Source organism: Lates calcarifer, linkage group LG5, assembly GCF_001640805.2.
Source record: "Lates calcarifer isolate ASB-BC8 linkage group LG5, TLL_Latcal_v3, whole genome shotgun sequence".
NCBI classification, from domain to species: Eukaryota; Metazoa; Chordata; class Actinopteri; family Centropomidae; genus Lates; species Lates calcarifer.
Window position 1 is genome coordinate 25,824,661 of NC_066837.1, and position 13,847 is coordinate 25,838,507.

The 13,847-nt window shown below is 42.6% G+C and overlaps 2 protein-coding genes across 4 annotated transcripts; both read left to right on the forward strand.

Annotated features, from left to right (window-relative positions):
- The first annotated feature begins 54 nt into the window (after nt 1-54).
- LOC108900154 (nocturnin) lies at nt 55-13,596 on the forward strand. 3 transcript variants are annotated; one of them, XM_018701038.2, is made up of 6 exons: nt 55-190; nt 4,888-5,164; nt 10,539-10,681; nt 10,798-10,972; nt 12,217-12,548; nt 12,623-13,596. In XM_018701038.2, exons 3-6 carry the CDS (start codon nt 10,547-10,549, stop codon nt 13,142-13,144), a joined length of 1,164 nt encoding a protein of 387 aa, XP_018556554.1. In that variant the 5' UTR covers nt 55-190; nt 4,888-5,164; nt 10,539-10,546; the 3' UTR covers nt 13,145-13,596. The 3 variants fall into 3 exon arrangements, with proteins under 3 accessions (XP_018556554.1, XP_050926815.1, XP_018556552.1); XM_051070858.1 differs by lacking the exons at nt 55-190; nt 4,888-5,164 and adding exons at nt 8,561-8,792; nt 9,113-9,138; XM_018701036.2 differs by lacking the exons at nt 55-190; nt 4,888-5,164 and adding an exon at nt 8,562-8,792.
- On the forward strand, nt 357-4,056 carry LOC108900153 (cingulin-like protein 1). The gene is given in 3 exon segments (XM_018701035.2): nt 357-2,322; nt 2,324-2,500; nt 2,502-4,056. Coding segments are annotated over 3 exon segments (2,208 nt in total). The 5' UTR covers nt 357-621; the 3' UTR covers nt 2,832-4,056.
- Nucleotides 13,597-13,847: the final 251 nt, after the last annotated feature.

Consider the following 13,847-nt stretch of genomic DNA (forward strand, 5'->3'; position numbering starts at 1 on the left):
TTTCAACTGTTTTTACGTGAAATCTTCAAATCTGGCAATAACGAGGCTCGTATACTCTTCTACTGCTGCCCACAGTTTGGCGTTAGCTGTCATACCAGTCACGTCTGACTAGTGTTTTCGGCTCTCATACACGCGTTGGGGAACCGAGGGTGATTCTAAACGTCCTCACAGGAATTGCTTCGCTTTGCAGGTAAGCACTAGACCCGTTGTTGAGTGCTTAACATTTATACCGTGGCATTTTTCAGGACATTAGACGCGAATGGCTCTTTCGTAGGATACATGTTCGTCCATGTTTCACAGAAGTCACACTGTCCTGTCTGCCCTATGTCTAAACTACGGTTTAGCTTGGTTTCTTGTGGTTAGTTACAGGTTAAGTGCAAGCAGTCACTTGGCTTCAAGGTTAGCTGACGGTTAGGCACTGCTAACAACATTGTGGCCTCGCCGACTTGCCGTAGCATGCTGTCTTCTTTTCCTTCTTCGTGATGGGGTAGTTGTTGCCATGGCGACCGTACTCACAAGTTGTCGTTGGGGAGAAACGAATTGAACTTTCGAGCAGCAGGCGCGCTTTTGAGCATAAAACACCCAGAAACCTAAAACAAAACACACATTTATTTGACAAAAATGGCTTCTTGCTTGGTCCCCGACTTCCCTGCCGTCATGGTTGCTCTCGAGCATTTAAAGGAACTGGACAACCAGCTGAAAGAGGAGGGTGTACCGTTCGCTCCTGAAGCCAGCCTTCACCTGGCAGAGATGACTGCTGCTGTCACTGACCTGGAGTCGGACCGACGAGCTGCCCATGAGCATTTAGAAGTGGAAACCATAGAAAACAGTAAGCTAAGACACCAGATTAACAATATACGTGAACGAATGAGCCAGGAAATCATGGCAGATGTGGCAGCTGCCCGGGCAGCTAACGCTGAGGAGATCGAGCAGCTGCACAAAGACCTAAACAGAGTCTGTCAGCTGCAAGAAGCCACTGTGAGGAGGCAAGAAGCCCTCTTGAGCCAAAACGAAGCACTATACCCTGAGCGAGATCAAGTGAAGGCTGAGCACCAAGAGGCCATCACTGCTCTGAATGATCAAATCACCATCAAACACGGGTTGCAAATGCAGCTGGATCAGACACAGGAACAGATAAAGGAGCTGAAGTCCCACATCGCTGCTGTTGAACAGGACAGAATAACAATGGAGCAAAACATGGTGCTGGAGAGAGAGGCTTTCACTATGAAAAAGGACAACCTGTCCAAAGAAGCAGATCAGACAGATGAGGAAATTAAGCAGCAGAAGCAAGTGATCAGGAGGAGGAGAAGAGAGCTGGAGAGAGTCAACGACAAGAAACAAGAAGCCAGTGACCGTCTGGGAGAGCTCACTACTGATATGACCAAGCTAGAAAGCAATTTCCAAAGACTGACAGCATCTCGATGCCAGTTTGAGAAACAGCTGGAAGGGGAGACCCAAAAGCATCACGAACTGAGGCAACAAAGAGAAACGCTGAAGAAGGAGTTGTGTGAGTTAGGAGAAGTGTTCAGCCTCGCCATTCAGCGTCTTAAAGAGGAAATTTCCACAGTGGAGGGTAAAATAGAGGAAGGTCGAGCATCAGGGTTGCTCTGTCAGGACCTCCTGACTCAAATCTATAAGATATTCAAGCGCCGGCAGGATGAGGAGAACGAAGTAAGGGCAGAGTACTCCCACGTCTCCCAGCAGCTGGAGCGGTCCAAGATGCAGCTGGAGGAGCGCATTGCCTCCATAGTGAAACACAGCAAGGAGATCAAAGAGATGGACAAGCAGATCAAAGAACTGCTGGAAGCCGACACGATCAACAAGCGTGTGTTTGAGAGGAATCAGGAGGAGCTGTGCGGTAACATGGATGCAGAGAAGAAGAACATCAGCCATCTCGAGGAGGAGAAGAGCAGGCTGAAGAGACTCCTGGAGGAGGCGAAGGCGAAGCAGGAGGAACACGTGGCGAAAATGACCTCTGACATCAGCAACGCAAGGAGCAGGTTTGAGGAGCTGCGGCAAGAGCAGGCCGCGCTCCAGCAGCGTCAGCCCAAGAGTGTGGACGCTGACTTACTAATGAGGTACGTGACCCAGTGCAAGGTGGAGTACAGACAAATAGAAGTCAGTTACCATCAGGAAATACAGCAGTGCAATGCAAAGACTGAGAGCATCACAAGGTGCAACGAGGAGAAGCAAAAGGAGATGAAAGAGAAAGAGGAGATGCTGAAGGAAGTGGAGGCCAAGTGGAACGAGGAGCAAAGCAGGCACCAGAGACTGAAAAGGCTCACGGCTGAGCTGAGGAGCAGGAGGACTGAGCTGGAGCTGTTCCATTCAGGTGTTGAAGGAGAAAACCAGCTCTCTGCTTCAGCCTAAAGAGAGGATGAAGGCTGAGCTGGAGGAAATGCGAGCGAGTTACGTGGACATGCTCGACAAACAGGCCGCAGAGCTGAGAGCTGTGGAAATGAGCATCTATGACAATAGCGTGAAACTTGAGCAGGTTCAGCATGGAGAACAGCAGGTTACATCTCTGCATCAGACAGATGACAGAGGATGTTAGCAGAGCCAGGAGGAACAAAGACAGATACTGGCAGGAGATTCAGCAGTTCAACCAGGACATAAAGGCTCTGTTGGAGAGTTTACAGGAAGCATGGAGAGAGGATTTATTGGTAACTGAGCAGTGTCAGAGCAGTGATGGTGTTCTGTTGGTGTCTATGAGTGCTCTGTTGAACCATCTGAAGACTAGGAGACAGCAGTTAGGAAATGTCAACACACTCCTACACCAACAAATGTTAGATTTCAGCAAACGACTGGGAGATAAAACAACTACAGTATAGACCAACATAGCTGAGTTGATAAAACTGTCTCTAGTTCTGTGTCACAGAGTCACAAGTGTCTTAATGAGTTCAGTTATATTTCTATTCATTTATAATGAAAATTCTAATAAAGCTCAAAGCACAACGTTTGACTTGTCAAGCACAGGTGTCTGTGATAATATGATTATTTTAATCTGCTTTAACCTGCTAGAACCGAGCCATCATTAACGGCATTAGCAACACCTGTGCTGTTCCTCCTGTGACAAAATGTCTGCTGTGAACAAAGCACTAATATAACATTTTGTTAGATCTCAGTCAGTTTTGGTTCTGAACATAGTTTATTTTAATATGGCAAAAACTTTTTGTAGGTTTATTTTTTTGTCTAATTTTCCCTATCAATAGGCATTTTTCATGAAAGACATTTTTACGTGTCACAGTAGAAAAATCTCAGGTGTAAATAATACCACTAATGATGACTGAATCCCACAGCCATTATAAATGTTTCTCAGAACACCTGGGCTTTTCCTCCTATGACAAGTAAAGATGTCTGCTGTGAAAAAGGTCTATATGAATATTGACTGTTAATTTCTAAATCTATGTTCAGTTTCTTCACAGTCTTGGGGTGGAATGGAGTTATTAAGATGAATAACAATTACTACATACCACCTTAGACTGACTATCTGACTATAATATGAAAACTTACAGAGATACAGATAGTCCACATAGTCACATCCTGTGGGGAGACCTAACAGAGAATATTTGTTGTGTTGTGGCTCTCTTGTTTGATTTGCCCATCTGGAAGCATTGCTAACCACGTTGAGAGGAGGAGATTCTTTTCTTGGTACACAGTGTTGGGTTTTCTTTTGTGGCCAAATAATTCTATTTTGGACTCATTTGTCCAGAGAATTGACTTCCAGAAGGCCTCTGGTTTGTCTAAGTGCTCAGGCAAAGTTTAAAGAGGCAGCTTTGCTTTTTCTTGAGAGCAGAGGCTTCCCTCTAGCAATCCTCCCCTGGTTGTCATGTCTATTCAGTATTCGCCTGATTGTAGACATATGTACATTTATCCCTGATGCTGCCAGAGAGTTCTGCCGCTCTCTAGAGGTGATGTGTGGTTTGGCCTTTACCTGATTTATTATTTTTCTGGTGCTTCTTGGTGATAGATTTAATGGGCATCCACTTTTAGGCAGAGTTTGAGTCATTTTGAATGCCCTCCATTTGTAAATTTCCCACAAGTGGAATAAATAAAGTCTCTAAATCTTAATGGTGGTCTTATAGCTTTCCCCACACTGCTGGGCTGTCACTGCCTTCTTCCTGATGTCCTTGGAAGTCTCTTTTCCTTTGCAGTGTTGATATGTGTGGGTACACCTTGGCACTACAGTGGTTTGGTTGGTTTTCTCTCTCTTTTAATGCAGTGCTGCCCAAACCCCTTCCTAAGGATGTTTCATTTGATTAAGCTGCTTAATTGATTAATTGGGCACCTAAATGTGTTTCACCTGAATCTTTTACCTACTTGACTTTACCAGTGCAGCTGGAGGTTCACTTACTTTCCCACATTCACTAATTCCATGTTTCACATAGTTTTTTTGGCTACTCACACAGTTCCCACAAAACTAGTACATGCAAAACATAAACCTGACATTTCATATATAAAAAGTGGTGATGATAAAATAAGAAAATCATGGTCAAACAACAGAAAAATCTTAACTACTCAAGGGGTTCACAAACTTTCAAGCAGGACCGTAGCTATATTTCATATATACAGTGTTTGGCACACACAGCAGCTATTATATCTATATATAGCTATAGCTATATAGAGCTTCAATAAGTATAGTGACAGCAGAGGACTCAACATAAGACACGTGATGTTCAGTAACAGATGTTCCTCAGTGTTTGTGCTTAAGTAGTAGTGGTTAATTTCCACCATATACCACCATTTACCTGTTGCAAATGTATTTGTTTGATGAAAACTGCTTTTTTACTGTTAACATTAGGTGTAAAAGTAAAATGCAGTAGCCATGCTAAGTTTTTGTTTGATTCAGTATGACTGAGCCCAATTAAATATCTTTTTTCTTCTCAGGCTGCATGAGGTTTGGTGTGATGAAAGACACCTTCCTCTTGTGTTGCTCCCACCAGCAGATGGCAGAAGGGACCAGGTTTCTCTCTGCTGTGACCTTGCCCTGCGGTTAGAGGGCTTAACAAAAACACACAGACACTTGCACAAAGAGGTACATTCCCTGCTTCTGTCTCACACACTGCTACGACCACAGAAAGGCAAAGACAGACAGCTGGAAAACAAGGCAGCAGCTGCACGAGTGGAGCTGAAGGGAAATCATCAGTTTATTCCAGTAAAGAAGGTAAGAATTCAGATAAACACAAAGTAAACTTTGCTCATCATAGCACATGTTCAAAACTGTTTTGTGGATTATATTTAGTGATCTCTCGTCAGACTGTATCTGCATATAATTCCTCTCTCATATCAGTACTTATGTCTGTGAGCAGTTGTTGCCAAAATACAGGTACACTTTTCTGTTGTCATGACAAAACTTTGATTTTTCCACTTTATCTTCACTTGAAGGACAGTTGCTGCTGTTATGCTGAAAAAAAAACAACCTCTGTGACTTTAATAATATTTTATATTTTTGCACACTTTGAGATCAAAACTGTCTTTTATTCTGAAAAATGAACATTAGACATAAGCTTTTTATTTGATTGTGTCCAATTGTTTTTAGTCCCTTTTAGGAAATACACAGGTCCCTTTTGTATCTGCACACAATCTGCACAGCTTCTAAAGAACCTTATACTCTAATCTTTGATAACGAGTTTCTGCTAATTATGCTCTGACAGAGACAAGGACTTTGAAAAAATGTTGGGATCAGACAGTATTTTCAGTGCTCTCATCCTAAACCAGGGATAGTGGTGTGCCTTGTAGATAATGCTTCAGCATTTTCAAGAGTCAGGACAAGCAAAACTCATTAAATTACATTATTAGTTTGTAACACATCAACAAAACTGTTCCCAATACCTGCAGCACTGATGTTCCTCGTGGCTGTAAATAGGGCACAAAATCGATATGTAATGATATCAGAGTGATTGGAGTGATAGCAGTTTCCTATTCCATGTGATTTTTAGAGACAGATTGGACATGACCTGGAGAATCTCCTTTACATATTCTCACAAATTGTCTCAAGTTCTCCTGGTAAACAAATGGCACTTTTCATACAGGCTGTACAATGTATGATCTAAATGGGCAGAAATTTGTCTCAAAACAAGCCACCATCCCTAAGAGTTACTGAAGTAGTTATTGATCCACAGCTGGGGATCAGTAACTATTTGAACAGCTCATATGGACTGAGAGGCTCCCTTTATGCTGTAGATTGTGTTTAGACAGCTAAAGGAGGAGGAGGCTGCCTGTCTAAAGGTCAGAGACTACAGAGCAATTTAACACCACACTAGATATAACATACAAGATGTTCACTTTCAGATCTGGAAGATATAGAGGAAAATATGATGGCACCATTTTTAGAGTGGTGTTCTTTGCAGTTAAAAACAGGCTTTATGGATTTCAAAGGGCACTGTTAATATATGATTCTGATTATGGTTTCACCTCCAGTCTTAAGCTATAGTTTATCACAAATGTAAACAAAACTTAATTATACATTTTTTCTTGCCCATGTTGTTGGTGTGATTCTAGTGATGACCATGTTGATCTGTCATTTGGTTTCTGTTTTACACAGATTATACACAGTAGTGGTACCTTCACAAAGATTACAACTAACATGATGCAACTGTTTCAGCTGCTGCAAAAGACACCCCACACATAAAAACACACCCGCATATTGTAACATAATGAGGCAGCTGCCCTTCAATGTGAAAATGTCAATATGCCACTAAAGGATACAGTGACACAACTCACTCACTCTCTCTCACTCTCATACATACTCTCTCTCTCGCTCTCTCCCTATCTCTCCCTACTACAGTAAATTATTCTGCCAGGGGGCTTAATAGGTCGTCCACTGTCCACAGGACTCACATGACTCACACTGCCCTTAAAGCAGCATGCACATACAAACATATATTAACAGTGTATCAGTGAATGGTCAGTCAGCCTGTCTGGACATCAGTTGCTTGTGGAAAATGTTTTTTTTTTTTTAGCCACCACCTGCTGTTTAAAAGTACCATCCATACAGTATTTTCCATCAAGTATTTTGTCATTGTGTCGTGACTTGCGGTATATGTGTAATGACTTGCACAGTCTGAGCACATATGAGTCATCACTCACAAATCAACAGAGACACTGTCTGCTTGTCCGTGTGCTGACACTGATGTCAAAGCAATACTGTAAACTGGAAAATGAAAATGTATCAATTCCAATTTTGACCTAATGATGGGATTATATGTAAAGTTAAGGGATAACCAAACTGATTAAAATTGTGACTTTCATGGCAATCCATCTAGTAGTAGTTGGGATATTTTATTGAAAAACAGTTGTTAAAACATTTCAGTCTGAAAATCTCAAGTCTCAGACAAACAGACCAACATTAGGCCCTTATATACAGCCTGTTTAAGGCAGGAATGTTGCACCATTATTCAGCCTTGACATGCTGTATACAAACAGGGAATGAGGGGCATTGTTGTTCTGCCTTTAAGCCAGCAGTGGTAGTAGTTATAGAGCCGAATCAGCATCTGCGTTAAAGGGAAAGCCAGCATTGCGGGACAGACACTGCTGTTGTGTTACACGTCACGCATCTGATTCTGGAATGCCAGCATGCGATCTAAAATCACACACTGGGGCGACATTATGCCACCATTGGTTAGTTCAGTGTAAACAAGCAAAGATGGCGTGATGAGGGGTCTTCCTAACAGCAATACTGCAGGGTCGCTGTTTAAAAGAAGGTATTGCCATGCTTAGGAACATGTTGCTGTCTAGAGACAGTAGTAGTTCAGCTAAAGTTTAATGAATCATTTAAATACATTTAAGTGACCCCGAGGAGAAAAAACTATCCAATGTTTAACAAAAGAGTTTTGGGGGAAAAAGAGAAAAAAACAGGCTGACTGTGTTGCAGAAATGTATTTTCTTCAGTTTGTTTCTTAAATCTTATGACCCCTCACATTTATTCCTCGATCCCTTGTGGGAGCCTTGAACCACATGTTGAGAATAGCTGTGTCGTGCTCTAATTGTACAGTCTAATTGAAACAACAGACTTGCATTTCACCCCCAAAATCTCATTAACTTGATTTGCAAGTTTGGAAAAGTACAATGAGCTACGTGGAAAACAACGCTCACCACTGATGCAACATCAGTAACGATAAACTGTAATCACTGTGACTGAGGTGCTGTTACAACATGCAAACTGAGGAAGTTATTGTTGCAAGACACACACACACACAGCATATTTGTACACTCATGCAATCATTGTTGTGCAGGTGTGTGTACAACAGCACTTATGCTTTGACATGACACTTTGTGTTTGTTTTATTGTGAGAGTGTTTTTGCTGTGTATTCATGTTCAAACAAGCATGTGTCACTCTCCAGACAAAGTCAGTATAATGAATAAATCAGCAATACATCTGCGTGTGTGTGTGTGTGTGTCACTGTCACTGTGAGAGAGCAGCGGTTTGGATTGCGCAGTGTATCCCTCTCTCCTTCACCAGCACATGACCTGTAATACTCCATATGGCCTGATGACGTCTATACTTCCTAATCTCTCTCTCTCTCTCTCTTTTTCTCTCTCTCTGCCTCCCAGAGGTTTTATAAGCAGCAGTGAGCGATGAGAAGTCAGATTTCAGTGTTCACACAGAGACAACACATGCCACTGTCTCCTGTTGCAGTGAAAATCCTTTTCAGCTTAGCAAAGAAGCTTTAATCAGCTGACAGTAACACAGAGTACCTGTTAGGGTGGCAGTAGCATAACAAAGACGCGTTGAGGACATTTTATTGAAGTGCAGAGTGGACATAGCTGTCGACAGTGATGGAGACTATGGGTAAGAGGCAGCTATTTGACATTTTGTTGACGATTGTCGACACATACTGTACACATTTGGATGTACAGTATGTGTAGTATATGTATGAATGGTCATTTTAAGTGTTTAAAATCAAATCAGAGGTGGAGGTGGCGAGGGTGCTGTGCTGTGGAGCAGTAAGTGTGCTTGTATGTAAATGAATTATTAGCATTAATGTCTGAAAGAGAAAAAAAGTTTTGTTTATGTTCAGCAAAATGCACCAGTTTGTTTTATATGTGGAAAGGAGAAGTAGCTATTCACGACTCGTCACTGAAATCCCTCTCTCTATCTCTCACACACAGAACTGGATGGATCCTAAACATCAGTGGTATTTGGTCTCTCCTTTTATAGTCATATAGTTCTAGTTCAGAGGGGCTGAGGAGTAGTTAGTTACCAGAATTTGTGTGACAGAGCTAAGATCAGTCTCAGTTCTGGTTAATTGAAAGTGCACAACATTTTTTAAAGATTTAAAGAACTCATTGCATGACTATCCTCAGTGGAGAGCAATTAGGACTCTAGTTGAAATTTAATTGGCCCAGATATGTTGGCTTTTTGAAAATTAAAGCACAAATCTCTGGGGGTTTTTTTGTAATGTTCTTTCTGCAGATGACAACAGTTGGAGGTTTAATGGTGATTTAATTTAATACTTTAAGTATTACTAATATTATTTACTGTGTGCAGCATTTGGAGTAGAATAAGCCTGATGTTAGCCAGTCAGATTGACCCACTTTGATTTGACCTGCTGCAGTTCAAAGTTCCCACAAACAGCCACCATGTTAAACACTCATGGAGGCATAAACTAGAAGAACAGATGGTGCCTGTGTGTGCATGTGACAGTGCATATTATCACCATGGTGTGACTGCTGCCAACCTATAATTTAAAATTGAAAGTTGCTGTTCTGCCTGTTTATCCAACAACATGAGAGTTTATACGTGACATTTAAAGCTGCTGTAATCAATATTTTCATGTTCATGCATCACATGAATATGTGTGATGTGAAAGTGTTTGCTTGCCATGATGAACCCACAGAGAATTCTAACTCAACTCTGCAGTTCCCATCAGCTTTACACAGCATTTAGCTCCTTGTTTTGATTTTGAGGCCCTGCAGCTTTAATGTATCTATTTCTAAGGTGATGATAGGTCAGTGTTGTGCTTACAGCTTGTTCTCATGTTGGCAAAAAAACTTAAATTGTGTCACCGCAGTGGAAGAGATGGAGACCTGTGATGTAGTAACAATAAAAATTAATTGTCAACTCATTTGTTAAAACTCTGACAGTCGTTGGGAAGCGTCAGTCTTTCTTTTAGGTTGCATTAATGATTCAGTTCACATGTGAGAGGACAGGTTCTTGAAAGAGGACAAAAGGCAAGCTGAGGTGCACTCACACAATCACACTGAGGGTACACATCAGGAATACTTTAGTCATCTTATCAACTGGAAAACACAGGGATTTGTCACAGTTGATGCTCAAGATGACTGGACAGGTGAGACGGTGTGAGAGGTGCTCACTCCCTGGCCTGATAATCTGAGCTGAAGGTCAACAAACACTGAATAAACCATTAAGGATTTGTAAGGATTTGTAGAGCAGCACCGCCTGCTATTCAGAGGCATTCCTTGCCATTCATTTACAGATGTGTGTTTGAAATGTAAAATAAATCCCTCCACTCCAGTTCATGTTCTGTGTGCCTCTGTCCTCACCCACCATCCTTGGTTCTTTCTACCTCGCCAGTGTGTCCGATGGGTGGAGGGGCCACCAGGCTGTACAGCAGTCTGACTCAGGCCCTCAGCAGCAGCTCTCCTCTCCCTCTCCCTCCATCCCACCTGGACCCCCACCAGCCTGCGGACACAAACCTGGATCCAGATTTCTGCCAGGTGACTCCTCCCCTTCTGTCCTCTGCAGTTTTCAAAAAGTAGCACAAGAGATATGTATTTAAATCTTCCGTCTGTGCTGAAATAAATGTCAAGTGTCCCATCTGTCTGTCCTGCAGGAGCAGAGGGGGTCCGCTGTATGTCCCCTTGATCCAGTGGAGCTGCTTCGAGAGTGTGAGGAGGCCCTAAGGGACAGACCGGCTCGCTTCCACAGGAAGTTCATCAACCTTAATGATGGAGACAGCGCCCCCAGCAGCCCCATTAGGGTGATGCAGTGGAACATACTGGCCCAAGGTATATGTCTATATCACATGACATTAGACTGTAGGTTTGATATATGGAATGACAGATATGAACTTAAAATAGGGTGTGATTTTGAATGTGACAGATCCAGCGAGTTAAGATCAACTGTGTGCCAATCCTTCTTACTGGTAATTTAACACATAGTGAAGTTGGAGATATCAGGTTTCATCCTTCCTTTCATTTACTTCCATTCATTTTTAAACAAGTTAAAGCTGCACTAATCAATTTTTTCATATTGACAATAGTGATGAACACACAAATAATTATCACCCAACTCTGTAGTTCCCCTCATACCTACCAAGCGTTTGGGGTCTTTTAGGTTGTTTTAGTTTTTGTGGCTGCAGCTCTAATGTTTTGGTCCACTCTCACCTCTTCTGTCTGGTTGCAGGCATCTGTTTCAGTTTAAAAGAACTGTGCACTACCCACCAGCTCCAAACAACAGACAAATTTAGTGAGTTAACTGAACAAAGAGAGAAGAAAGAGTATTAGCAGCTAAATCAAGCACCAAAGTTCACTATTAGTTAAGCTAGCTGATGGAGAAGACTGAACAATTAGCAAGATTGAAAAAAACTGATGTTCCTTTCAAAAGTTGCAACACAGAGCTAGAAGCACAGTGAATATTGGACTTACATTCGTTGGGTAGTCAGTATAATTACATCAGCAGACATGGAGCATGCTAATCACGCTGGGTGTGTAAATAAGTGACTAACGTGAAAATAAGCAGCTGTTTGCTGATGTGTTAGTTATACCAGTTTTACAAGGTGATTGTATATCCATGTTGTGTATACAAGTCGTCAATTAATATTTAAAACAAAGTTATCAATTACTCAGAACTGTTCAGCGGGAAATAATTCCTGAAAAATAAATCACATTACAACTTGATCTGTGTAGCTAAGTTTTTCAGTGGTAAAGATGTAGGCCTAAATATGCTTATCCATCCATCCATCGGGATCCGGTCACGGTGGCTTCTGGTGGATCCCAAGGCATTCCCAGGCCAGATGAGATATATAGTCCCTATGCGCAGTTATGAATAATGGTAACTAGACATAGACAGGTGATAACTTGAAAATGGCGAAAGGTGTCTCAGCATGAACATTTTCCAAATTAACAGTTTTTCCAAAGGAGAAATCTTGTTTGAAGAATTGCTAATGTAACCATGAAGCATTGTTTGACTACTCATGTTAAAGTGAAACTTTTTACTGAAGTCACGTCTCCCCGTTTCTCCTGTTCTTCAGCTCTTGGCGAGGGACTTGACAGTTTTGTCCAGTGTCCCCTGGAGGCCCTCAGCTGGTCCCGCAGGAAGTATCTCATCTTGGAGGAGATCCTCACCTACCGACCTCATATCCTGTGTCTGCAGGAGGTTGACCACTACTATGACACTTTCCAGCCGGTCCTGGCAGGCCTGGGTTACAGCAGCAACTTCTGCCCCAAACCCTGGTCACCCTGCTTAGATGTGGAGGGCAACAACGGCCCCGATGGCTGCGCGCTGTTCTTCGACCAGTCGCGATTCGAGCTCCTGGATAGCATGAGCATAAGGCTCTCTGCCATGAGGATTCCAACCAATCAGGTGGGTAAAATTCCACTTTTGTCTCATAAAAAGCCACTCAGAAGCATCTTTAACACACTGCTCTCTTGCCACAGGTTGCCGTAGTGACATTACTGCGTTGTCGGAGCACAGCAAGATGCATGTGCGTGACCGTGACCCATCTGAAAGCCCGTTCTGGCTGGGAGTGGCTCCGCAGCGCTCAGGGCTCCGACCTCCTGCGACACCTCCAGAATCTGGTCCAGAAACATGCCAGCAGTCCCACTGCTGATCCCAGCTCTGACATTCCTCTGATCATATGCGGCGATTTCAATGCAATTCCAAACGAGGAGGTGTACCGACGCTTTATTACATCACCTCTAAGTTTGGACTCTGCTTATAAGAAACTTAGCCAAGATGGTTTGACGGAGCCAGAGTACACAACATGGAAGATTCGGCCATCAGGGGAATGTTGTGCCACCCTGGACTACATCTGGTACAGCCGGGACAAACTAAGAGTAGACGCTGTGTTGGAAATGCCCACTGAGGAACAGATTGGACCAAACAGGCTTCCATCCTTCAGCTATCCGTCTGACCATCTCTCTCTGGTTTGTGACTTCAGCTTTAAGGAGAAGGAATGAAAAGGAGGTGACAAATCGGTACACAAGATGGGACGACCAGTCGAGATTGGCTCTGGTTGACTTCACTCTGCAAACAGGTGTGCAGATGAGTGTGAGTGAAATGGTGAGGATGAAGACAGGAGGCCGAGAAACCGGGGCGGGAGGCAGAGAAGTCCGGGAACTTTTAACGGTGCAGTTGCAGAGTTGCGCTGCAGCGCTGCAGTCTACCTCGCCAAACTCTAACACTGTGTTTGTGTGTTTTCTACACCAGGTTACTGTCCTGTACCTTCATCTGTACCCAAAACACAATTTACACAGTGACACTAATGAATAGGATTCAAACTGTGTATTAGTTTAGAATAATAAACTAATAATAAAATCAAACTGTGTTTAATTGAAACTATAGTAATTGTTGTGCTTCACGATGCCAATGTACTACAGAGTGACAGAGAATAAAGTGTTTCTGCTCTTCACTTGTGGCTTTGATTACTGTTACTTTTCCAGTACAGTGTGTGTGGACACATTCACTCTCAGACTACTCAGTCATTGGTTTGCTAATTACTTGGTGATTTAGGAGTTAAAGGGTTGGCCCATCCAAATTATAGAGAAAAGTTTTCCACATTTACCTCTAGTAGTATTAACAACTAAGCTAGTTTTGGTTTTGTCCAGATTTTGAGCTGTCCAGAGATTGGAATTTTGTTTTGATGTTTATGGACTCAACAGC